Source organism: Ostrinia nubilalis, chromosome 3, assembly GCF_963855985.1.
Source record: "Ostrinia nubilalis chromosome 3, ilOstNubi1.1, whole genome shotgun sequence".
NCBI classification, from domain to species: Eukaryota; Metazoa; Arthropoda; class Insecta; order Lepidoptera; family Crambidae; genus Ostrinia; species Ostrinia nubilalis.
The window spans coordinates 6,678,145-6,705,112 of NC_087090.1; the positions used below are offsets into that span (position 1 = coordinate 6,678,145).

At 36.0% G+C, this 26,968-nt stretch overlaps 2 protein-coding genes and 2 long non-coding RNA genes across 7 annotated transcripts in view; 1 reads left to right on the forward strand and 3 right to left on the reverse strand.

The window, feature by feature from the left end:
* LOC135087757 (uncharacterized) overlaps positions 1-26,968 on the forward strand; it is a 175,221-nt gene that overhangs the window by 33,554 nt on the left and 114,699 nt on the right. The window lies entirely within an intron of this gene.
* Positions 7,720-8,050, reverse strand: LOC135088278 (uncharacterized). Its single transcript, XR_010260989.1, has 3 exons — positions 7,980-8,050; positions 7,856-7,903; positions 7,720-7,779 (listed from the first exon to the last, which is right to left on the reverse strand). It is a non-coding gene; the product is annotated as an uncharacterized LOC135088278 (long non-coding RNA).
* On the reverse strand, positions 8,151-8,439 carry LOC135088279 (uncharacterized). The gene is made up of 3 exons (XR_010260990.1): positions 8,372-8,439; positions 8,271-8,303; positions 8,151-8,190 (listed from the first exon to the last, which is right to left on the reverse strand). It is a non-coding gene; the product is annotated as an uncharacterized LOC135088279 (long non-coding RNA).
* Positions 8,867-10,234, reverse strand: LOC135088154 (uncharacterized). Its single transcript, XM_063983040.1, has 6 exons — positions 10,140-10,234; positions 9,906-9,966; positions 9,594-9,725; positions 9,471-9,506; positions 9,066-9,122; positions 8,867-8,874 (listed from the first exon to the last, which is right to left on the reverse strand). The coding sequence occupies exons 1-6, from the start codon at positions 10,185-10,187 to the stop codon at positions 8,867-8,869; spliced, it is 342 nt and encodes a 113-aa protein (XP_063839110.1). The 5' UTR covers positions 10,188-10,234.

Below are 26,968 nucleotides of genomic sequence, written 5' to 3' on the forward strand. Positions count from 1 at the left end.
TTGCTTTCCCTTTGCACCTGGGACCATAAAATTATGGCGTCATCGCAAATTGAATTTAATATTAACGGCACTTGTGTCGAATTTACGATGTCTTTGGCGTAATCAATAAGATTCGCTTCTAAAGGTTCTCACAGCTCAATTACAAATTGATGTCTTTACGAAATACATTTTAGGACAATAAGCGATTAAGCACTGAAAGTATTACATAAATAAAAGTCTTTAATGTAATTTAGACAGTAATGTTCTAATCTAAGCTAGAAATAAAAATATTTGCCCATTGACTTTTAACAGGTAACCTAGGCTGCTAAGTAAGTACCTAGAATTTTAGGGAAAACATGGCAAAAATAAAATGACTAATAAACAAGTGCGTTAACATGCAATGAAAATGGAACGATAGATGTATCATAAATAAGAGATTTCTAGATAACTACTAACGTATTTGAACGTACGCTACCATAAAAAATAATTATCAATTAGACAGTAATCAGTATGCACATATAGAAAATCATTCACGAACTATCCATTAAATTAATTTAATCACACAACGCTTCTGAACGTATAAAAAAATAATTGTCTTCATTGAAAATATTGCGTTGACTCACCAACTAACTACTACGTAATTAGCTTTAATTGCCAGTTAATTTGCGAAGTTTAACTAGATAATTATTCAGCTATGTAAATGTGGTTAGTGTCATGAAAGATATACGGTTCTCGTAATAGTCCAGTTTTTGCGCCGAAATGAAAACTTATTTCCAATAATCGTAACAGACAATGCCAAGCACATTTTCTTTCGCGTCTAATGTCATAATATCTGTCCGTATTAATATAAATTATAGATTACATTTCACGGTATCCCCGAATGGAATTTTCCCGCGAAGTAGAAAATTGGAGGGCAGTGTAGCGTTACGAAATATAAGGTTAAATCCCAACTAATATTATAAATGCGAAAGTAACTCTGTCTGTCTGTCTGTCTGTCTGTCTGTCTGTTACGCTTTCCCGCTTAAACCTCGCAACCGATTTTGATGAAATTTGGCATAGAGATAGTTTGAGTCCCGGGAAAGAACATAGGATAGTTTTTATCCCGGTTTTTGAAACAGGGACGCGCGCGATAAAGTTTTTCTGTGACAGACAAAATTCCACGCGGGCGAAGCCGCGGGCGGAAAGCTAGTGTTTAATAAAACTGCTGCAATAGCTCGCAATTTAAATATCAAATTTTAAAATATTTTATTGCGGGCATGTTGCAAATGTCCCTACGTTTGGAGCTCTGTACGGAATACAAATTAAAAGAATGGAAAGAGCTAAACGCAGGAATTATACTAGCGAGTTTTTTTGGTTGAACCTAACCTGATCTACTGCGTTTATGCAATCGATAGCATAGAACAACATCTATAAGTGCATGCAACTGCATATTTAACACCGGTACAATTTTAAACCATCAGCAAATCGTATATCATACCTTTTTTTAATGCAAAACAAGGTAGGTATTTGACCACAATCGCACCTGATGTTAAGTGGGATGCAGTCTAGGATGGTACATATCTGCCCTATTCACCTATTCCTAGTAATTAGGCTTGTCGATACCAGTTCGAGGCAGAATAGAAGATATGTTCATATTTTTTATGGTGCTTACTGCTTACACGATATTCTGTAACAGCCTCACACATACGTTAGTTTTTACCCCCTATTCACTGAACACACAATAAATCATCCGTGGCGTGGATAATACCTACGGGTTACACGGCCTGTAATTATCAATCGATTACGTTGTAGCAATAAGTATGCTGCTAACTTACTATTATTTATTATGCCAACACCTTTATTACCTGGATTGCGTTTACAGTTTAATTACATCACTTACGAGCATTATACAACCTTTGTTTAATGTGATGTATAGGAAAACGGGGTGTAATTAAGGAAAAGTATAATATTTTTTTAAATATCATATAGGTATGAGTTTGTTAATTAGACACTAAAGGAATCCGGTCTCAAACGACCAAAAGTTCGCTTAAAGCTTTAAAGCAGCAAGTTACAATTAAAGTTTGGAGTTAGAGTCGCGGGCGTTCCAAAACATACAATGCGCGAACACAGCTATATTTGAGCTGTAACCTGTCATACACAATTCCCACAACGATCAAACTCATTTCTCAGACTAAACTGTTTGAAACCGAGCGTTACAAAGTCAAATTGAAATGTCACTCTTGCGCAGAAATATCGCATTTAAATTAGAGTATTACGGATTTGGGTTAAATTAACACGGTTAAATCACGAATGAAAAATAATCGTGGTAGACGCTAAAGGCTCTCGTGCGTATTATTTTAATTTTTATTATAAGGTTTACTCTGTTCCTCCATGACTTCTTCGGTAACCAAGCAAACTTTCTCGAATATAAAACAAAAGCTTCTCTAAAAACTGTTTACACTTTACTTTGTGATCACTTCAGTATAGAATATATAGATAAATAATTAGATTTCACAGATAGGTACCTTCACTTCGTGGCCGCATGTGTTTATAAATGTGTAGTGCAGCGTCTGTCTGCAACTTTGCTACGTGGTCTTGAAATTACAAATCCCGTGATTTCACTCGTAGGGTTTCGATTTGTGATTGAAAATGTAGCGTCACGTTTAAAAGATTGCGCGAGATGCGATACAGCCTTTTTTGTATCGTAAAGGTATTTATTTAAGCATGTCTCTAGTGATTTTGTGCGACTAATGCAGATCTACTATAATACCGCATCCTGATCCTGACAGGTAATATTGCGTCTAAAACTCTAGGTCTTGGTGAAAAACTTTAATTTCACGTCATTAATCACGTAAAAGAAATGCAGATCGCATCTCACCTTAGATATTGCCCCGGGCGGAACTGTTGCATAATGAGATATTAAAACCTTTTGAAGCTCGCTCCGCACTCCCTGCACGCTTTCAGAAATATGCAAACTAGATTTGCATTATCTCCTACGAGCTGAGAACTGCGTTGTAATTAAATATAACTTTGTTTGGTACACAAGACGCCCATGTCTTAATTTTTCATTAAAGTCTGGATTCTGGGGCAACCATAATCCCCGATTCAGCGCGGCTTGCGGTCGCTACTTCCACTGAAATATGGATTATGTCTATTCATTTGAAATTCAGAAGAGGACTCCATCGCTTTCTCATTCGTTACGTTGAAGTTTTATACTTAATGTCTATGGTAATCTATGGAAGGGCGTGAAACCAACGGGTAGAGAAAGCGTTGTAGCACAAAAAGAAAGGTACAACGGTGTTTACTTTGTCAATAAAAAATATATAATAAGACAAATTGCCCTATTAGCAATTTGTATCTGGGAGTGTTGTACGTAGCAGTTGTATAAAATAAAAACCGGCCAAGTGCGAGTCGGGCTCGCACACCGAGGGTTCCGCCGTACAAACGTAGCGGTTTACAATTTATGACGTATTAAATCAAATTACTTACTTGATTCCGTTGCGAGTAGTGGCGAATTTCAAAATATGCGGTATGATTATTTTTTATTTATTTATTTTTCCTATATTTACATTATAGGTAGGTACCTACCTCAGCGCTTTGAATTTTTGCGTTGATTTAGAATTTCTCACAGTTTAGAGGCAATTAGATTTAAGAAGTGTTTGATATGAATTTCAACTTTAATATATCTACGCGTTCATGTGAAAAAGGGTAGGTAGTAAGTTTATAATTATTAAAAAAATATTTTATGTCATGTAAGCAAAAATAATATTTTAAATTTTATATAACTTCAAATTTATCATTTTCGCAATTTTTCCTTTATGAAAATGAAAATGAAAATGAAAATGAAATTTATTTAGTCCAAAAATATTACAGTACATGATCTGGTTATCTGTACCTCTAGTAGGAAAAACTTTCGAGTTCGTTTCGTTGCGTATTCAAAGTGTCATCGAAAAATTTTGTATGAAAAATTAAACAGCGCCCCCTATATTATAGCCGCCCTAGGGGGCGCTGTTTAATTTTTCATACAAAATTTTTCGATGACACTTTGAATACGCAACGAAACGAACTCGAAAGTTTTTCGTACTAGAGGTACTGTACTATATAACGTTGCTTCGTGCCGAATTTCAAGATTCTGAGTTCACAGGAAGTACTTTGTAGGTTTTGATTCCCTAGCGTGTGACGGAAATTCGTCTAAGGTGTCGGTATAAACTGCTGTATCTTTTGATCGCGTTAACTTAGAAGTTTGATTTTTTTACTTCTTAAAGGGACAATAAATAGATCTAGGTATTTGGTATAAATTTCAATTTGATACCTTTATTCGTTCGTGAGAAATAAGGTAGTAAGTTTCATTTTATTAAAATATTTTTATTATATTATATAACTAAAAAAATGTAATTTTCGCAATTTTTCCTATATTTGCATTATATGACAATGCTTTATGCCAAATTTCAAGATTCTGAGTTTACGGGAAGTATCCTGTAGGTTTTGATTCCTTTGCGAGTGTCGAAAATTTGTTGAAAATATCGACATAATCGGCTGTATCTTTTGATTGGCTTGGCTTAGAAGTTTGATATTTTCACAGCTTAAAGGGACAATAGACCTGAGTATTTCATGTGAATTTCAGCTTGATACGTTCACGCGTTCTTGAGATAAAGGGTCTTGACAGACGGACGGACGGACAACAAAGTGATCCTATAAGGGTTCCGTTTTTTCCTTTTGAGGTACGGAACCCTAAAAATAATAATTGTGACGTTTACACAATACGACATTAGGTACGCAAACCCATGAAGGAAGCACAGTCATGCGTATGTTTCGAACTAAAAACAAAGCGCTCTACTTTAATGAACAACGTCATTTCAGTCGAAAATTGGTTTCGCTTTACTGATCACATGTCCACTGTGGTTGCGGTATCGTAAGTAGCTATTGAAAGGGTTGTAAGAACGGACAGTGGGTGTCATTTGGTTCCGGTAGCGGCCGTTATGGCCAGCCGTAGCGGCCTTGCCCGCCTTATGGCCGCTTCGCCGCTCGAGCGCGTGTAACCTTTTACCTATAAGAACCGGCCACTGTCTATTCGTAACTCGTTCATCGGAAAGCTATTGTGATATGCCTCCTTTGTACTCGATGGTGACGTACGTATCTTTTTGTTTTCTAGTTTCTTTTTCGGACTTATACTTTTTCATATTATGTAGAGCTTGTACTATAATATTGAATAACAGAATAAATATTAATAAACAATACGTTAAGTTCTGTCCTCTATTAGATTCGGACCCGCAAGGCCGATTTTATTTAGATGTCAAATAACAACATTTTGTTTGTAGCGTTTATTCACAGTATTCACTGAAACTTACATAGGCACGTTTAATTATTATTTACCAATAATGATTGTGAGAAACCTTTAGCTGAATTCACTTGAGACATAATTACGATTGTCGATTCGAGAGTTTTCGCGTCGGTCTAATCGGCGCTGCTAACCTCTTCGTCTATCTTCGTCCTAAGGCTGAAAAATCAATAAAAGTTACTACTGAACTTATTAGTTATTGTATTTAAAACGTTTGCTAATTGAATTTGTAAAATATTTGTAGTTTGCCGGAGTCTGGAGAAAAAGGCTTATGTGATCAAGTAGATATAAAGGAGTAATACTACTTAATATTTGTCATCAGATAAGTATTAAGCCAGTGGACGTCACTTGGCTGAAAAGAACGAAGGAACGAAGTAGGTATAAAATGGAAACTCCATGGATTTATTTGCCACTTGCGGTTGCAAAACTGCATACTAAGGTGGAACTAGAATTTTAAAATAAGTAATAATATATTCTTACCAGCTCTTGGACGTCATGTTCACCGTCTTCGTTCTCGTCACCCGGGTTTTGATATTCTTCAGTTACCACATGATCGTCGTTGTAGGGTTGTGTTGATTCTAGATGCAGATGAAATTTTTAAAATAATAGAAAAGTAATTTCAAAATAACATTATTAAAAAAATGTTGAGAATCATTTAGTCTATCAGATATAATAAATTGACGTTAAATATGTCGAAAAACGTATAGTTTATCCGAAACTACGAGTAAGTCGACGTCAGAATAAATATTTATTACTTACGAAAAGTTTGCATGATAATATTGTTGAAATATTCAGTCAGAGACTCCAGTCTTTCCATGTCCGCTAGAATAAGATTGATGATAAGTACGTACAAGCATTTATCTAGAGGCTGTACAACTGAATGAAAATACTATTTGTTTATGTAAATATGTTATACCTACCAAAGTTTTAAACTATTAATTCGGAAATTCATGCACTAATAGTAAATAGCATTGGCCCAATACTTACCTATACTGATTGTGTGTTGCTTATTTCAAAAATATACAATAAATTAAGCAGGAGTTTTGACAAGCTGAATGCTGAATACACGAAATGAAGTAAGATTTTGGAAGGAAACGTAACGGAGAAAAGCTAGTTTAATAAAAAAAAAAATTCTACGTACGTCCAGGTCTTCCTCGGTTCGGTTTTAGTTTGAGGTAACGCCTTTCCACTTTGAATATAACAATATAGGTGCTAAATATACAGTTTAATAGTGAAATTGAATACTCCAAAAGGCTTGGAAATATTTTTGACACGAGAACGAGTCATTTTTATGTACCATATTGGAGGCATATTTAACGAAATCAAATAATTATAATAAAGTGAGACCACGCGAATAATGTTCTTGAGTAAGTAATTAATCGGTTAGTACTTACAAATTTTTTCCACCTCCTCATCAATTAGTGTTATTCCCACTAAAGAAGAAAGCTTAAATTAGACTTTATTGTAAGAATTAGAGCTATTAAAAAGTTTTAAAAAGCATGCAACAAAACATACTCATTTTACGAAATTGCTGTACGGATGGATTATGTTCGTCTGGTTTGTGAGGAATTCCGTGGACTAAAAAAGAAGAGAGTAAAATTAGATACGTTGAACAAAAAAACAAAAATGGGAAAGCGCAATTTTCCGAGTCTTTTAAACTCCGTTCTTGATCTAAAATCCTAATGAGCAAATATGCTCGAGGTTCAAGTAACAAACAAGCTATAAGTAGATTTAAATGAAGGCAACTTACATTCAACGTCGGTTGTATTTTTGGTGCAGTCGGTTTTTAGTTGACAAGTGTCTAAATCGTTCGGAACTGAGCACACATATTGCCAGTGGCAAAATTTATTGTTTGTCGAATTAGTAGTTACTGAAAATAAGATATACTTACTAGATTAGTTATAAGCAAAGAAAGTTAGTAACGAACGTGGTATTCATTTAAAAAAGGATTAGTCGTCAACGCAACATAAGTAAAAGGCACCTAAACCCAGACAAAAAATCATGCTTCGCACCTAAAGCCTACTAGCGAGTTTATAGTCAAGGTGTCAGATGGACAGCGGAAAAGCGTTTTCATTGAAATAATAGAGCTCCCTTTGAGCAGAAAAAATGCGAATGCACACAGAATAGTCAGCTGCGAAGTGAATCGTACAGCAACATGCCGCGAATGCCTTACCCCGTAATGTTCTTACTTTGCTTTTTACCTTCATTTCCAGTTACTGGTACTCTTGTGCTGGTACTTCTGTTCTTTGTGTCTGCATTTGTGCTGACCTTATTAGCTGAATTAAATTTTCGTCCTCGCTTTACAATCAAGTGACGGTTCTTCCCTAATTTTTGAGCAAGCTTAATAGCTTAAAAAATATTTATGAGTTTTAGTTAAGTCGTTTTTTTACAATATTAAAGCTTTAAAGATAATTAGAATTATTTACCTCCTCTCCGGATAATAAATCTCTTTATAATCTTTTTGTTGTCATTCTTTTTCAGCACTGAAAACCGTACATGTTTAATATTGAAGATGGAAAAGTACTATCATTCATGTGCATGAAAGGAATATCAACTTACATAGGTATTTACTTTTCTTAGGTTCACTGGGGACAGCTATAGTCTGACCTATAAAAATAGTAGTCCGTTTATAACTCGTGTGTAAAATGTATGTATAAAATGCATTTATACTCGTATGCGATACCTCTGTAACTCATCGTGACAGTTGCCGGCTCTGATTCTGTTACATGTTTATGTTGTCTGAGATAGGTCACTGAAAATTAAACACAGCGTAGCGTATAGCTTAAGTAATTCAATACGTACTAACACGCATTTCCATATACGTAGTACCACCACCTCACCTTCTCCGCTAAGGGCCAAAGCCTGTAGAGCGTCAATCCCGACAATATCTTGTTCTAAATTGACAGAAAAAAAAACAATCATATAAATCAAACACTTGTTATTTTACCACAATTCAAAGGATGGTATTTCTTACCAGTTAACGTCACAATTCGTTTGGAACCGAAAACTGTAAAGGATATTGTTTTTAGCAGAAGTGATATAAGACGTTTCAAATTTATAAAGCCAGTAACTCACAGAAAGCTGAAAATAATTTGTCAGCCAAATCTTCGGGGCTCTTCGATGCACTGACAATACCTCTTCCTTCTGTAATTAAAATTATAAGGTATTTATTTTGCCCTTAAGGGAGAAGCTCTTGGTCTGCGTCTCACCCGATGTCAAGTGGTAATGAGGCCGATTGCTCGATATATGCAAGGTTTCTTTATTTGAGATTTGAGCCCGTGAGCATAAAGTATAATGTAGGTACTTATAAGTACTTACCTCCCGGTCTTTCAACTGCGAATCAAAATAATTTATTAATATTTTTCAATATCAAAGAAATACTTAATTTTTACAAATAATTACATAGAAATTACCACAAGAGAACCAATTGAAAAGCTTATTATAACATAATCGAAACAAATTACTAAGTACTTATTGAAAAGTTAGCCAGAAGTACCAAATGAAAGCAAAATTGAAACTGATGTTCTTTCATATCGTGCTGAATTATTAAAGTTTTCATAATTTTTACTTTTATTTCTCTGTAAGCAGAGAAATGGTTTAAAGTGGTACCTATCCGAAACAACACAGTAATTTTTTAGCACTTCGTATTTTCAGTAAAAATCGAACCCACTGTATAAACAGGAACTTATCTTTTTTAGAAATAAGAAATATTTGCATGATGTAAAAAAATACGAACATGAATAATACGAATAAATCATTAAAGACTCACTTTTATCAATGAGTTTCCGAGTAATCGGAAGTAACTCCGCCGGTGTGAAGGTATCACCTAAACAAAATCATATAGGGATTAAATGTAGACAGATTATAAAATATTCATTAGTTACCTGTACCTCTAGTAGGAAAAACTTTCGAGTTCGTTTCGTTGCGTATTCAAAGTGTCATCGAAAAATTTTGTATGAAAAATTAAACAGCGCCCCCTATATTATAGCCGCCCTAGGGGGCGCTGTTTAATTTTTCATACAAAATTTTTCGATGACACTTTGAATACGCAACGAAACGAACTCGAAAGTTTTTCCTACTAGAGGTACTGGACATAAGTCCACGAACAAGACGTTCAAGATAGAATGACCACAATATTTCATTTTGATTGATACTAATAAGTCTAATAACTTACCAACCGACAGAGGTCTTCCAGATGCTTTCGCATTTTCTGCAACAAAAAAACATGACAACTTTTTGATGACAACTGTTAATGATACCTAAAATGTAGTATTAACGTAATAATGTTATAATAAACCTGGTTCATGATTAGGCTCATCATCATCTTCTTCTAAAGATAATGGCGCTCCATCTCTTGCGGATAGATTTTTATGTTGGTGTATGTCATGTCCTTGATTCAAATGAATTCTTTCTGTGGTGGATTTTTTTACTGAAAAAATACTGCGTATTAAATGCTTACAAGTAGAGTATGTAAAGGAACAGGTACTATTGGTTGATCTCTTTGTGAATAACAAAATTATAAAGCCGGTATATTATGATTGATGTATAAATAATTCTATTTTTGTGAATTATTTATACATCAAATACATATATTAATCCTAATACATACGTCTATCACTTTTGGTAAAAGCCGTTTTACTCGGAATTGATACACGTGGTTCGGTATAAACCTGCGTGAATAAAAATGGGACAGGATACATCATACATTTTTAAATAACAAGGTCATCTTTTTATCATTTACTCTCTTCCTAGTCCTACGTTACACAACAGTAGATAGGTATATCAAGTCCATAAAACTGCAGAAAGATCGTCTCTACATTTTCGTAAATTAGTAGGTACTTACATAATCTAGGATTACGAATAAAACCAATATTGTTAGTTTCCCCTCCATTTCACATGATTCCCTATACGTATGTGGCACTAAACCGCAATCAGTGGGAAAAATAATTACAATCGTTAATCAAAACGCAGTGGCCGTGTAATTTATCAACTTTGGGCCCAATATAGCTGAAAGATTGCTTAGCGTACACTCCAATGATTTTCATTACGTACCGTGTTCTTCGCTGTTTGTCAAGAATTTCTGGACGAAACGGTTATGACAATGTTTCTTTCCAAAAGTAATTCGCCTGTTCATATTTCAAGTTCTCTTCTTTCTCTTGACCTTTCGGTTAAACGTTGAGCATCATTAAACAGAAAATGTTGGTGTCTAATAACTCTATTTTCAGTTACCATTGCTTGCTACAATGGTATAAAAATGTTTTATTAGTTTGATGTCCGAAATTGAATTACTTTTGAAATGTTCAGCTCTACATTTTTAGTACATATCATACTCGTACGAGTATAAGAGCATTCAAAGCTCGAGCTGTACCTATTTGTTAAATCGAGAAGAAAATAATAGATATTTAGTCAAATAAATACTTCCTTTGGAATACTGTAGGCAATAATATAATTTTTAATTTAATTATTGTACTTAGCATAAAAATCATTCATAAAAATAGATTAATTAACTTCCGTTGCTATTATTACCAAAGCTTTTACAATTACACTTAGGTAATTTCTGTACCCCCAGTGAAAAGGGATCTAACTCGACTTAGATCAAAATCGACTTTATAACATAATGTGAATCTCTGAAAAATTAGCTATTTTTGTATCTAATCGGTATGTTTCTACGACGTATAGAAAAGAAAATAATTTTGTGCCAAATGATACAAGTAAGGCTTTGTGAACTTTTCTTTCGTGTATATTGATACATGTCTACTTTTAACAAAGTGTACCGGAGGCTTCTTTAACTTTTTTGTTGTGTCAAGAGGTATGACTCGTGTTACTACTTTTTACACGATTGAAGTTGTGCAGATTGAATTTGTGATTAACAATATAAGATGACGTGTAAAATGTTGTAAGTTACTTAGATCAAAAACATTTGAAAATCGCAACTAATAATTTGGTTAATTATTTGGTGTAAAATGATACAACTTAGCCCAAAGGTCAGATTAAAGGAAAAAATAATGTCGTAGTTTATAAATCAAAGAAATTTAGTTAATAGTTTTAATAAATCTACTAGTAAAACATATAATTGAATTCATAGTGCCTAACGTTGTCAATAAAAGTACTTAATCAGTGCATTATCGAATTTACAAGAGCTCCAACTACCAGAAATCTTTATAAACAAAACTCATCACCTTTGACAACAAATTGAACTGGGCGAGTCATGTCGAGAACAAAATAAAAATGGCCTGTATAGCATTCCATCAGTGCAAGAGACTCATTGTATGGCCCTCTTACACATATTATTATGGATCACTTGTGTGGTGGCACAGAACACAACTATCCACAGCAAGATCAAAACTCCAAAACCTGCAACGCCTAGTAAGCATAGCGGGCACTAGTTGTATGAGAACCACTCCATCGACATCACTTGAGTACCTTCTGAATCTTAGATCTTTAGACCTCTTTATTCAGGAGGAAGCGCAAGCAGCCGCCCTAAGACTTAAAGGTAAGAACGGCATATAAAAGCAAAACAAGGAGACAGGACATTCCACGATCCTGCACAAAACCCTAATAAAAGAAATACCTCTCACCGAGGCACCCATCGACAGAATTCCCTGTGTTCACATCTTCGACTGGAGATATAATATCCAGCTTACAACGGAAACGCAAGATTGCTCTGGAATCAATGAAGTTAGGATATACACTGACGGCTCCAAAACCCAAAAAGGTACGGGAGCTGGTGTCTTCTCGAATTACCTAAATATACTAAGAATATCTACAACACTAGATACACACAATACAATTTTCCAAGCAGAATGCAATCAGAGCAGCACAGGCGATTGCAACCATGGACATCCGAGGTCTGAATATAAAAATAATCGCAGATAGTGCAAGCAATACAAAGCAACTTAATATACTACATTATAATACTTATATTGGAATGCCATGACGCGCTCCTAAGTTATTGCAGACGCAAATGGCGTTACCCTGCACTCCTGAAGTGGATCAAAGGGCACAGTAACTCCTTGAGCAACGATGCAGCAGATGAACTGGCCAGAAGGGGATCGTACAGGACGGTATTTGGTCAATTATAATGCCGATACCATAAGCACAGATCAAGACCTGGCTGCGCTCCAAAATAGAAAAATAACACCACACAGAATGGAAAGATTGTGAAAGATGCAGGCAAATAAAGATGCAGATATATCGAAAAAGTTTTCCCGCAGCCTCATAAAACTAAACATGGACAACATCCGCAAGGTCCTAAGTGTAATAACAGGTATGTTAAACAAACACCTACACAATATAGCTGTTACAGACAGCCTACTGTGCAGAAGATGCATGGAGGCAGAAGAAAAACCGCAGCACGTGCACAAGGAGTGCACAAGCGTAGCAATCAACAGGCTCAAATTCTCCAATCACCAGGGTTGCTGCAGAAGGCCTGTAGCGACCTAGATAGGCTGCTGCTACCTGGAGGGATCTGGAGCGGTTGGAATAGGAAGATATTAAACTACAAATAGCGCACAATGGTCTAATCAAGAGGCTAAGTGCAATATTCGATTGCCCTGAAAAACTAACTACGAAAGTCCTTATGAATGGATACTATGTATAAAGTAAATAATTATGTAAATGGCATGTGTTGCTGGACTTTATCTGCTTAGTTCGCAAGTATAACATGTCTTGTTAATTCATGTCTCTATTGATTTAAGAAGATTCCCGCCGTAGGCAGTTCGATATTTTCAAGTTATTTATGATTTAAGAATAGGCTGACAAGGGTGGCTAAATTTATGTCCCAAAATAATTGTAGGGTTCAAGTAATACTAGGACGTGTTAAAGGGCTTTTTAAAAGCCTCTTTGTTGAAACCAAATGCATTTTATGACTATACGTTTATATTATCCTTCTGTGGCCAAAAAGGCAATCCATATTGCTTGACATCACCATCTCTGGTCCAGGGTTTGATTCTTATTAGGGCAATTGTAGAAAACAAACTTTTCTCTGTCTCCTGTCTAATTAGTTGATGTGAAACCATTGTTGTTTCTGGTCTTTACTACACAATTGCTTCAGCTATACTTACTTTAAAATAGGAGATAATGTATGTGATTTAGGCCGATATCATTCATGGTATATGGTGTAATAATTAATAAAATAGTAGTTTCAGATCAGAATAAACATTTAAGGAGTAAATAATTAGAATTCAGTCTCAAATTCTAGCCTTATTCCTTTACAGTCGCCACTTATATCACTTTACACAAAATTATTAGGATACTTAGATCGCTATTATGTAAGTTAGATCAGTTTACACATTTTATTTCTCACCACAAAATTGGTGTTTATTGATATAAGTAATTTTTTTTGGACTATTTACCCTAAATGACCTGAAATAATGATTCCTCATAGTGTAATTACTTATGTTTGTTTTACAACTTTTTCTAAAATTGAAGAAACAAAAAAATATCAACAGAAATGGCGTAAAATATATGACTTTACACTTGTTAGCGAGTGGTCAATTCAGTGTGGTGTAAAATGATTTATGTCCCATTATATCTCTTTACACGAATGTAAAGTTGTCGTGCATGGTGATATAACTAGGTTTTTATTTAATTACGAAAAAACCACATGCTATATTTCCCAAACTGGCACACTGCCTAATCATATCTAATATTACCTTTCACCTAAAAAATATTTCACCCAGTTATCTCTAATAGCGACGAAGCAGGATTTTTTTTAACTTCAAATGCGATTTCCCAAAAATCACCATTTTCGACTTAGCTCCCTTTTCACTGGGGGTACAGATTTATACCTGTCATACTACTACGTCTGTGTAATTGTGTTGTCAATGAACTTGTGCTCAGTAATTACCTGAAATTATACGTATAGGTCCCAACAAACCGGCTTTCGTGCACGCGCAGTGAGTCAACCACAGACCTTGGACGTAAGAGCTAGCTCGGTTTCGCTGTTACTGTCTACCTTGCCATTAGCTCTAAACTTAGGTACAAGAACCACAGCCGGTTCAGACAGACTTAATACGTAGCGTTAATTTTAAAGATGCTTGCTTGATCATGAAACGAAACATTAATGTACGTTCTGAAAATACCAAAAGTCTAAATTACGAGTATGCGACGATTCACAGCGCAGTTAACCGTAGGTTACGTTATGTACGTGTATATGAATTTTTATTCACTCTACTATCGTTCCTACTTTTATTACTAAATAAAAATGTTATTGGTCTTCGTTTTTCATTCATTTACATCCAATCTGTATAATATGTTCCAATGTTCTAAATAAAACTAGGCCTTGATGACCATCATTAAATGCTATAGTATGTCATTAGTTCCCGAAAAAAAATTAGTTCATCTCATGATTCTTAATCCTCTTCGCGCTTCCATTTTTCCGTCCATTTGCGGTGTACACCGGAATAATTAAGAGATAGAACAGCGTGAACGCTCCTTTGTTCCTGGTCCCGTTTAAGGCTGGCCGTTAACGTCAATATTGTTTTAAATTAATTCAATTAAGGAGCCGTTTGCACTTAATTAAGTTTATATTTTATAACGGAAATGTAGTATTGTGCTATAACTCATTGTTGTCGGATGTCCTTTGTGCTAGCAATGCATCGGCGGCGATAGAACTCGAGCGGAATTGTATGTAACTTCAGTATTCTAGGTCGATCCATTTTCTATTTAATATCTATTTAAATATGTATTTATGTTAGTTTCTTTCGTTGAACACAATACGTCATAAGGAAACCAAGAAAGTCCGAAGCTTCAAATAAATCAGTATTTTCCGGTTGAGTATAACGATACTTGTAAATGTAACGACATTTAATCGAAAAATACTATATCTAATGTTGTATCATATTGTGACTGGAGACCTTAATTGACTAAAATACGCGGTCACTACGCACCTTTCTGTGGTTGGGTAAAAGCGTCATTACCTACCTCGGGTAAGTACACTTACCACTAGAACCGGAATTAGCTATAATAACGTACTTTTTACGATTGGTAGCCAATTTAAAAAGCTTACAATCGTGAATGATTAATCACTGGCTCCCATGAGTTAGGCGGCGCGGTGAAAGGTTGTGCGCGATGACCCGCGATACACTGCGCCGGCGCTCGGTAGCACAGCGTAGGGAGATAGAACAACCCACGTAATTTATTTGCTTAATAGAAAAGTATAAAGTCATTGTCAAATATTTAGTTTTAACACCACTGAAGCGCTGGCTGAAACTGAAGTTGTAGAGCAACTTTTAGAATTGATTAAAATCTCTAAAGAGACTATTAATTTTATACTACTCGTATGTCAGAATTAATACAGGATTTTAATGTCATAAAAAATATAGATCTAGACATACATACCGTTGCAGGACCGACTATTTTTTTATCCACAACGAGGAAGCTCTTGGTCTGTATCTAATCTGATGGTAAGTGATGATCAGGCCGAAGGTGGTTTCATAATCATAATGGTTACTACCATCACCTTGACTGCAGCGGCTGTTCTTTACATGCTGTATCAGTTGCGTTTGCGCCATTGTAGATTGTCGAGCAGTTTCGCCATTTAGCGAGACTCTCACCAGAGAAAAGACGCTAACACCTCAAACTACTAACGAGTTTCGTAAAGACCGCATTGTCCGTATGTTCTAGATTCCTTTGTTGCACTGACGTTAATTTTTTCAACGCACTGTTTATCTAGAGTAAGATTTGTAAATGCAGTCTGATAGAGCGGTACGATAATACTCGTGTTGGTAATAAATAATGCACATACAGTGGCGCAAAACTTGAAATAGTTTACGGTTCTGCATAGCCGAAACTTAAAGATAAAGATCAAAAATAAAAATGTAATTAAGTATGTTGAATAACTTAGCGTTTATGTTATGCTCTAAAAATAAATGCAATATGTACTTGTTAAGCGGAGGAGTCAAGCTAAATATTACGAAAAAACGCCGAAACAACACTATTCCCAACGAAGTACCTACTATACAGGGTGTTAGGTAAATGGGTATATGAGCCGACACTAGCCCATGTTAACATGGTCATATAAATGGTATGGTGAAGTCAGAAAATTGATATCTTCATTTTAATTATTTTATTTTTCATAGAAATCGTATTTTATAAAATTTATTTTGTATGAAAATTAAAAAAAGTAAAATGATGATATCAAATTTCTGACTTCACCATACCATTTATATGCCCATGTTAACATGGGCTAGTGTCGGCTCATATACCCATTTACCTAACACCCTGTATAATTTATCATAAAATAATAGGTAAACAGAAATGTACTGCAACTTCTTGTCCAATACATACCCACGCACCTAATTCAATATCACTTACGAAATGGCAAAGCTAAAGAAAACTTGTGGGCGCTGCTCAATCCGCCCACGCTCGCTCTACTGTGCGGGGTAATTACGGCATTGGCCCCCTGAAACTTGCGGGGTGAATGGGTATTACCTGAGCTAGAGCGTATAATACTTTTTTAAACAACATTTATTTGCATGAAACCGAACCCGCCTAATGGTGTCGCCTACACACTTTTCGCCATTGTACCTGGGGAGTTGAGTTTATCTGAATCTAATAGAATTTTGCTAGTAACTTATTGTATTAACTTGGACAAAGCTAATAGCTTAAGAATTGTTCAGGTGTATTCAGTCAGGTCAGGCTTCAGTCAATTATAAATCTTAGTTCATACTTTTGCTTCAAGTCAAAGCTTAGAACAAAATTAAATTGCCAATAAAAGTCGTTGTTAACTCGGACAATACCGACATTGTCTCGATAAAAACAATTCTAATAATCTAAATAAATCTGCAAAATATTATGAAGCAGGTAAATTCTATACCAAATTAGGTAAAGCATCGCCACATCACTAGCGGGCATGATGTGGGAACCCCGGCGCACACGTGAATCGCTCGAACGCCTCCTGCTGAATAATTAATTAAATCATTGCGCTAAGAATTGAATTGGAAAGTATTAATTGCAAAAATGGTAATAAACTTGGCTCTGTATTTATAAACTTAATATAATAGTATTAACGCACCGATTTCTTTTCATAATGCATCGAAGTGAAGTTAGTTATAACGATGAAGCACAAAAAAGTAATTACCACATAATTCACCACTAATGGCTGATATTTTATCACAAAAATAATTTAATTTCGAAGTTAAACAATCACACGCGTATTTTTCAACAATTATGCAACTTCCTTTTTACCCGACTACGGCAAAGCAAAAGGAGGGTTATGATTTTGACAGGCTATGTATGTATGTATGTATGTATGTATGTATGTTCATGTGTACCCTCGTAACTTCTAAACTACTTATCAGAATTCGACAAATGACATATCATTAGAAGCGTCTTAATGAGGATCAGTACTGTTGTAGAAAATTCAATAAAACTAGTATCTACGTTAATCTTTAAGACATAAGAAAGATATATCTTTTTGAATTATCTAAATCGGACCATTACTTACGAAGATATTAAGTAATAAACATAGGCCGTTTTTGCCGCTAAAAGTCAACGTACGCAGGGTCGCGTGACGTCACTATATCCGAATCGAGCGCAGCCGGCGTACTATTGGGATGGAAAATATTTTTTTCCAGCTGAACTATCAGTTTTAGAAAAAAACTTTTAATAACATTTATTCATCAAAATAAAGTAACCCATCGACCAGTAATTTTTAAAAATAAAAATTGTGAAAAATAAGTATCGCTCATAGGATTCGATGGAATGCGGAGACGCGGTTGGGGTGAGTGTAACTTAAATGATTGTTTGTATTGAACATAATAATACATAATATGATGCTAATACCCAGTTTCTGGCCTATGGGGGGGGGGGGGGATAAGTCATACCTAGCTTATAGCCTGGGGGAGGGGCAAGCTTTACCCAGCTTCTGGCCTTGGTGGGAGGGGGGGAGAGGCAAGTCATACTCAGTTTCTGGCCTGGGGGGGGGGGTAAGTCATACCCAGCTTCTGGCCGAGGGGGAGTCATACCTAGCTTATGCTTATGGACTGGGGGAAGGGGATAGCCTTACCCAGCTTCTGGCCTGGGGGAGGGGGGGGGGGGGGGGGTCAAGTCATACCCAGTTTCGGGCCTGGGGGGGGTAAATCATAACCAACTTCTGGCCGAGGGGGAAGTCATGCCCAGCTTATGACCTGGGGAAAGGAGGGGGGCGGGGGAGTCATACCCAGCTTCTAGGCTAAGATTAAATAGATTTCCAGGAAGGTGTCCTTTCCTGCAGCAGCTGGCCCGCCCATAGGAACGGCGAATAGATAGGTAGGTACGTACCTAGGTTTAACTCAGAAAAACTAAATAACAGGTAGGTATTGCGTGTACATCGAAATGATCTTCATAGCAATGTCTTGTAGCCTAGGCAGAGTGTATCTGCCTCAGCTATACCTTATTGTTAGAAGGAAATAAATTAATACCTATACATTTTTATATTTTACTTGGAAGAAGATATGACTCTAACAACACTTATGAACACTTTTTTTGAATAAATCGCCAAATATACCACCGCGGAGACCCCAATCGCGTCTCTGCGTTCCATTGAATTGTATGATTGATATGATGCGTATGGATTTTTTGTGATATTTTTCACAATTTCTATTTTTAAAAATTACCTATCGATAGCTTACTTTATTCTGATGAATAAATGTCATTACAAGTTTTTCTCTAAAACTGATAGTTTGGCTAGAAAAAAATATTTTCTATCCACGCAGTACGCCGGCAGCGTTCGGATCGGATATAATGACGTCATCGTCCCCGCGCCGGGCGGTCAGTGAACTTTTTTAGTAATTTGGCCATAACTTCGTAAATTTTTGTCGTAGAACAAAAGTTTTTGGACTGTGTATTAAGGATTTCTTAGCCCTATAAATCTGCATTCACAGCTAAAAATCGAAATGATCCTCATTGTCCGCTGGTTATAGGCTATATGGGGTTTCACAAAATCTAATGTGGCGCCCTCTAGCGGACAAAACATACAGAGTAAAAAAATAAAGTTAAGATAAATATGCCGTGTTTGGTATCATTTGAAAGCGCTTTACTTGTACATTTTGAATATATATATTATTACTAGCATTTGCTTGTGACTTTACCTGTATTCATGGGCTAATTGCATATAATTCACATCTTTTCGTTCATAGCTTCTTTACTACTTATTAGTTCATCAATTTAACTTTTGTTTTCACAAATACACTTTATCGCCAAAATAGTACAAATAATAAAAAGTAAAAAAACTAAAACCCAACTACGACAAAAAACGACGCTGAAAAAGTATAAAACAAGATTTTCAGAATACTAAACTGAACAAAGTTGCTAATGTAGTTGCATAGTAATTTTCATGTTTGGAAAGGCGTAGTCACACGTTACATATACCTACCTACCGTAGCACTTTGACAACGTGTGACTGCGGTTTTCCAAACATGAAAATTACTATGCAACTACATTAGCAACTTTGTTCAGTTTAGTATTCTGAAAATCTTGTTTTATACTTTTTCAGCGTCGTTTTTTGTCGTAGTTGGGTTTTAGTGTTTTTACTTTTTATAAAGTGTTACGTAGGTACATGTCATTTATTAAAACATGTTCCGAGCAGGTAATTCGCTGTAGTAAATAACGGGACATAACAGATCCTGCGGTCGTAATTACTGAAAACATTTATAATTTAATAATTAACGATGTAGAAGTGAAAAACATGTATGTAGGTTGATACATGTTTTTCATGTAAGTACCTACCTAAAACGTTTGTAAAACGACGACAAAAACCGGCTGAAAAATAGGTAAGGTATCTTTTAGTCGAAAATTTTCCGCTTTTCGGTCAGATGAACGACTTGACAATAAATTAATGGAATGAGTAGGTATCTAAAGATAGGATTTGCCCGGACATCCTCCAACGGTGCATGGCCCGCCCGCGTCGCATAATTTTACGGCAGCCGATAGGGATCCCGACGCGCCGTCTAGACGCGACAGCCGCGCTAGACTGGTTTTACAACCACTCCGCTAAGCGCCCGCCGCGGAGCCGCCTCCCCGATCGATCCGCCGACAAATCCGACGGAAAAACGGAGATGGTAATGCAACTAAGGTGTGATTTTAGACGGCAGCACTCGCGCCCCGGAGCAATGGGATCGCTGAAGACGCCGCAGTGCCGCAATCGTGAGTGCATCCTCTAAAGTAGATTGACAGGCTATCAGGCATCCAGAAAACGATCGCGAGTAGGCGGCGCGTGAAATGTCCCCAGAGATTTATTCGTGACAGCAGAAGATTCAAATGCATTCAATAAAATAAACACACAAAGATCGAAACGAAAACCTTGAACTATGGATGATGTAACGTCTTAATATAATTTTTATGTGTCATTTAAGCAATGCTTGCGCTTATCATAACTGTGTGTATTTTAGAACCTCGATGTTTGTTGAAAAAATCCTTGAAATGACATTCCCTGTGATGTGACGACTGAGGTCATCGTATAAATAATCTGGATTTGTTTTACTACGTGTAAAGTTAACTCTATAAACGGAACAAGCAATACAATTGTATCGTACGTGCCTATGTGCAATAATAGCATACATAGGTGAATAGGTCTGCCCGAGCTACGAGTACATCATTGTTACAGAACAAAACGAGTAAAGCCATTATCTGGAACTGAACAATTCCTTTCACTTCAAATACAAGCATCAATTTGTGCAATCTCAGACCACTTACCACAAAAACAATGAACCATTACACGTGCGTTCACTCTGCAACGCTTTAAAATGTTTCATCGACGACCCATGGCCGCGACCACGGACCACGTCCGATACACATTTTCAATTTAACGTCGAGGTACTTGTACAACGAAGACACACGGCACTATTACTTAAGCAAATGCAATTAGTCCTATACGCTCGCTGAAACGACTCTAGATAATGGGAAACTCCCGCTTAGTTCGGTTAATTTAACGACAGTTACTTATTTAGAGCAAGCTTTAAAAGAAAAATACAAGAAAGTTTGTCTCGTATCTTGTTGCCAAGTTGCGTTAAAAAGGCTTACACCGCAGCGGCCACTTGAATTGCAGGGCTGCCATTGGAAAAATAAAGTTGACTGTTTAGTACGACTACAATAAATAATGTTAGTTAACCGCATTGTGTTGAACAAAAACAAACTGTGCATAAATTACACCAGTATTTTTGGAGAGCAGTTTGATGTGTCATCAGAGAACAATGATCTTGATTTCTAACATCCCAGTTTATTTAGTCCGCTGTTGACACTTTCAATCGAACTGATAGGTATGCTAAATGGTGAGTTATTTTTAACAACAGAACTTTTTTGCATACGAGTAACATTGCTCGTAGGTACTTTACATTATGCAGCACTCAAACAATATTTTTTGTTGCATTTATGATAGGATTTATTACTACTTATGACCTAGATGTGCCGCCATTTGTACACACGCTTCAGGCTTTTGTGGTTAGACATCTCCAGCAGATTAGCAGCCCTATCATGCAGTTGAAGATATCGGTGCAGCAAATGCTCTTGTCTCTAAACGCATTCCCAACGTCTCAGCCAGCTTTTGACAAAGCGAATTGAAATCCGCAAGGCTCGGTGCTCGTGACTGTGGGCTCGGTAGCTCGGCTCACGTCGCCCACAAAAGCCCGCGACTGCAGATATGGAATATTAAGATGTATTAGGTACTATTTCCTGGAAATCGCGGAATATTAAAAAACATTTTTGTGCTGATAAAAGGACAATGTTATTGTCTTATTCATAGTGTGGTAAAATGTTAGATTGTAATTTTAGCCTCCGTAAAGCTCTGGTTTACATTTGATTAACTGCTAACTGCAGCTTTAACTAACTGAAAAGTTATAAGAAAACTAGCAACTAGAATACCAGGAGTGCAAATAAGTAAGTCTGCGTCCATTATTATTTACAGCACTAGCCCACTTCAAGTGTCACAAGCAAAGGGATTTAAACTGCAAATGCATGAACAAAGCTGTATACAAAAGTTTATTTTATTATTGCTTTTAAAAAAAAATCTTTATTTTCGTGCATGTAGAGTACCGTCCAAGCAATATTGCTTCCTAGATTTGTATTTATTGGAGTTCTATTTCCATACTAGAAACATTTTCGATTGGCTATATTTAGTTCATGGGCATTGTTGCTCTCTCGAGATATCCGATCAGACAATAGGCGTCTGTTCTGGATATCCGACACCTCTTTGTTTCGTGGCTCAATCTCCATAATCCCCAAGCGATTTCAATGAAACTGTTGTGCCGGCACTTCACAGTATTTTTGAATATAAATTCTGAACGACACTCCTCCATATTTAAGACATTTTTGGGTTTTTCACGGTCTTTGATAAGTCTAAAATACTCACTAAAGCTCAATCTTGTAGGTTAGTATAGCAGCTCAGAGCTCTATCACGCGAACATACAAAAACGAACAATATTGACATCGCTTTGTATCGATCCGAAGCCACTCATCTATAACATTATCGTGAATAAGCATCTGTACAATGGTAAAAGGTGCCCTCTAAATTTAATATTAATATTTATAACCTGGCAACGATGCGAATTCGAGAGAAAGTATTCATGTACGAGTATGTCATAAATTAAGGTCTTTTGGAGCTTTATGTTAAAATGTAGGCCAGCCAAAATGTACAAGTATTTTAACTGATACAGCTTGTAAAGTTAATGAAGGTGGTATCATTAAAGTGACACTGAAACTGCATTTTTGTGCAGTCGTTTCTCAAAAGCCGCAACGCCTGACACTTCGTTGGTGGTGTTGACTGTGGAATAATAAAAAGTAAGTCAAGTTCGTAATAATTGGCGTTCAATGTCAGGCGGTGAGAGATCGGGGGCGCGGCGCTTTCCCAGGCCCGGCAGCTGCGTCCTGCTGCGCCCGTGACGTCATCAACGCCACATACAGAGCGCCACTTCCGTTATTAGTTTCCGATGCATAGATCGATCATTTTCCTGGAACTTGATAACATGGAAATTGATGATGCAAGTTTATAAGCAGATGTAGAGTATACATCATCACATAAATCACTTAAGTCCGAAACTTTGCAGTCTGAGATCATCTACTTACCTAGTACCTAGCTACATACAGTACACTGGCAAAATATTTTTAGGTCGTAGTGTGAAATAAATACCTGTGTTTATTTTTATCTAAGTAGTATGTGATTTATCTTATAAGTTCAAATTTGTGTCACCATATAATTAATATGTAATAGCTTCATCAATATTTAATGATTTCGTAACAACACTTTCAAAATTCAGATTGTGTAGACTACTTAAGCTAATGAATATGTACGAATTTTGTTACATATTTTGACTAACTATACTATTTTCAAACAGTGTGTATTCTACTGTGGCTTTAAACGACTAAATGCAGCACGTAATGGTTTCTGAATTAGTGTTATAACAAGTTAGTTAAAACTGGTTTCACAAAAGAGCCATTAGGCTCCACGTATCGTGCCATTGAACCTAAACAAAAAATAAACAGTGAAAGAAATTTTGGCAACAACTTGGGCTCTATAAATTGAATGTTGGATAAGCCAGACTATCACGTACTAGCACTGAATTAAGTCTGGAAAATTCACTGTTTCGTGTTGATTCTTTTGTCCGTAAATCAATACTAAACAACCCTACCATCTTTAACACTGGCGTAATTTAAGACAGTGTAGTCTTGTGACTTTTTGACTAAAATGATGTCATCGTTTCTTTATTTTGACTGTGAATACAACGTCCTTGTTGTTGACGTAGAATGTAGAATTCGCGGATATTTTAAATTAAAATGAAGAACTTTTTGTTATTTACAGGATGACGCCATAGTCACTGTTTGTTGACAAACGTGATAATGTAATAATAAGTAGGTACATACTGGTTTATAGTATGGTTCCTATATTTTTATCTGTGTTCAAACATTGCGCATGCAAATACTTAGCAACGCAGTCATCATCAGTTTACTTATTTGCAAATATCGTATATGTATATGCAGATTGCTTAGACGACTGCGGAAACTATTTCACAATAAACATAATCACATTTTTCACAGCCTCTGTCACACACAACGTGATCAGATTTTAAATTTCCTAAAATTGTTTTATGAAAAGTTCATCTTAGCCCATAATAAAATAGCACTAACAAAACTTTCGATATCTGGATATCCGGTCTCCCTGCGAATGCTTAAACCATTTGTAGTTATTACAACGTGGTTATGTGGCGGAGTTCATACGTTAGGGATTTTAACATTTGCTCATATATCAGCCGGCCTCGGCCGCGAACAGTGATCAATAAAACTGTCGAAACACTCACATTGTTTGCCATTTGAAATATTATTATGATTGCGTAAAATAAACATGTTTGCTGCCCGTACAATGAACAGTTAAAAATAATTGAATCTCGAGATTGTTTCTTAAAGGTCTATCAATAAAGCTACAAAATACTTACTTAATTTTCTAAATACCAACTCTTAAGATTATAAAGTTTCAGAACAAGTTAAACGAAGAAAATTTACAGCACTATTTACTGTAGAACTGTTTCGTCAGTATGATCAATAGATTACTGGGGGACTAAAGCGGCTGAAATGTAACATGGCGTTGACGCATAAAATATTAACGGAGATATTTGCGAGGGCGCATTGGGCGTAACATCCGTATTAAAGTTGAATGGCTCTCAACCACTTCCTGTCTCCGCTACGGATTCTGACAAAGCGGGATTACAATCAGCCGGCGGTAGAGCCGTCGAGGAGGCTCGAACCGCGGAGTGACTGCGATCGCTACACCCTTGAGGACTCTGGAAATATCAATATATCCAGCCCCACTCCCCTCGCTTCAGGATGCTTAGACACTCGCGAAGAGCACTCCAAGAAAGCCCAGTTTACGATACGCCAAGTTAAAACTTTATCGAATTGTCGAAATACTTATTTTAACTTTGTGCTCGCCTTCTCCAGCTTATTTATACAGTCTGTATTTTTGTTTAAATAAATTTTGACTCTAGCCTTTATTAATTTAAACTTTTCCCACTAACTTCACGGTTCTTTTAGTGGTCTTCTCAACTGGAGTTGTAGTTTATTTGTTTCTTGAGTTACTGCTTAGATGAGATTTCGATGCTAATAAATCGTGAAAATTTTTACTCGGTCGTACAGAATGTGAATCGGAGGAATTTGGCCAGCCGCCAGGGAGAGCCATCCTGGCTCAGAGTCAGGACATTCTGATAGCATATCCTTATCATGGCATTATATACTTTATTTCCATTAAACCAGACTACTGACAATTTGTGTTCGAAGCTAATGGGAATTTACGGATATCGCAATAATATGTTTCCTACTCATATTTCTAACTACGATTTATAGCTACGATACAGAATATCACTTCCGAGGTTGCCAAGTATTGTTTAGAACCAAATAGAGATCTTATTCGAACATTCTAAACAAACCGAGGGTATAGGTAGTGTAGGTACTTTAAACCACATAATATGTATCGATAGCGCAACACCCTTGCGCTATCGATACATATTATGTGGTGTGTTGTGCCGTTAGTCCCGGGTGGTGTCATCCTACATTCCGCAAATTGGAATAAAAAATGTATACGGGCAGTTACCCAAATTCTGTCGTTTTTCCGGTATCGACAGTCCGTAGATTGGGAATGGCCGCGTGACATATATCGAATATTTCACGAACACTGCCTTCATGTCACGACACACTTTTCGCTATTTAGGGGAGAGGGGGGCAGCTTTGAACAATTTTCATACTTTATTAAATATCTTCTAAATTTGACTGATTTCATTAATTTTTTCTTCCTAGATAGAGGTCATGGTTATCACACAACAAAATAATGATGTTCTTTTTAATTGTTCATGAACGCTTATTAAGATATTTAGATTTTTGCACAGACCTGTAAATGTTCAAAACTGCCCCGTAGTCGGGGCAGCCTTGAACACGCCTGGGGCAGTTTTGAATTAGTATTTTTTTCAATGAAATAAAACTGAATATTTATGAATGTGTATTTTTTAAATAATTAATAAACAAAATTCTAAATGATCAGTGTCATTTGGGATCAATTTAACATGTTTATTTTATTTTAAATCACTCTCTACAAAGTTACACAAAACTTAGGGATATTATTTAAAAAAGTAAATATAAGATATAACAACTAACTAAATACTAATAAACTTTCTGTTTAATGACACATCAAAGCCAAAACTGCATAATTTAAAAAATATCAGTCAACTACTAAAACTATAGCTTTTGCCCGGTCTCACCCAGCTTGAAATTTTATCTGTCACAGTAAAGCAATCTGCTTATTTTTTATGTAAGAACCTTCTACGAAGTATAAGAAAACTTAAAGTTTCATAATACCACTTAAAAAAGAAAATTGATAAAGTTCAAAGGTGCCCCAACCATTTCGTTCAAAGCTGCCCCATGGGTATATTTCCAGAAAAAACATAAATTTAATAACGGAACATACTTTTATGTTGCAATTTCTTATCAAATCTTCATTAAAACTATTTAAACTTCCATATAGTAAACAAACCACTCACTATTTTATAAAACTACGCCCACAAAAACCTTAGAACCAAAATAAAAAAGTGCGAAACTGGCAGTCAAAAACAAAAAAACACTTTTACCGGTTAACCTGCAGTTAAATATTAAAAATGAGATGTGACAGCTATGCGCATCAGTGCTGACAATATAAATTATGATTTATACCATTGTAGC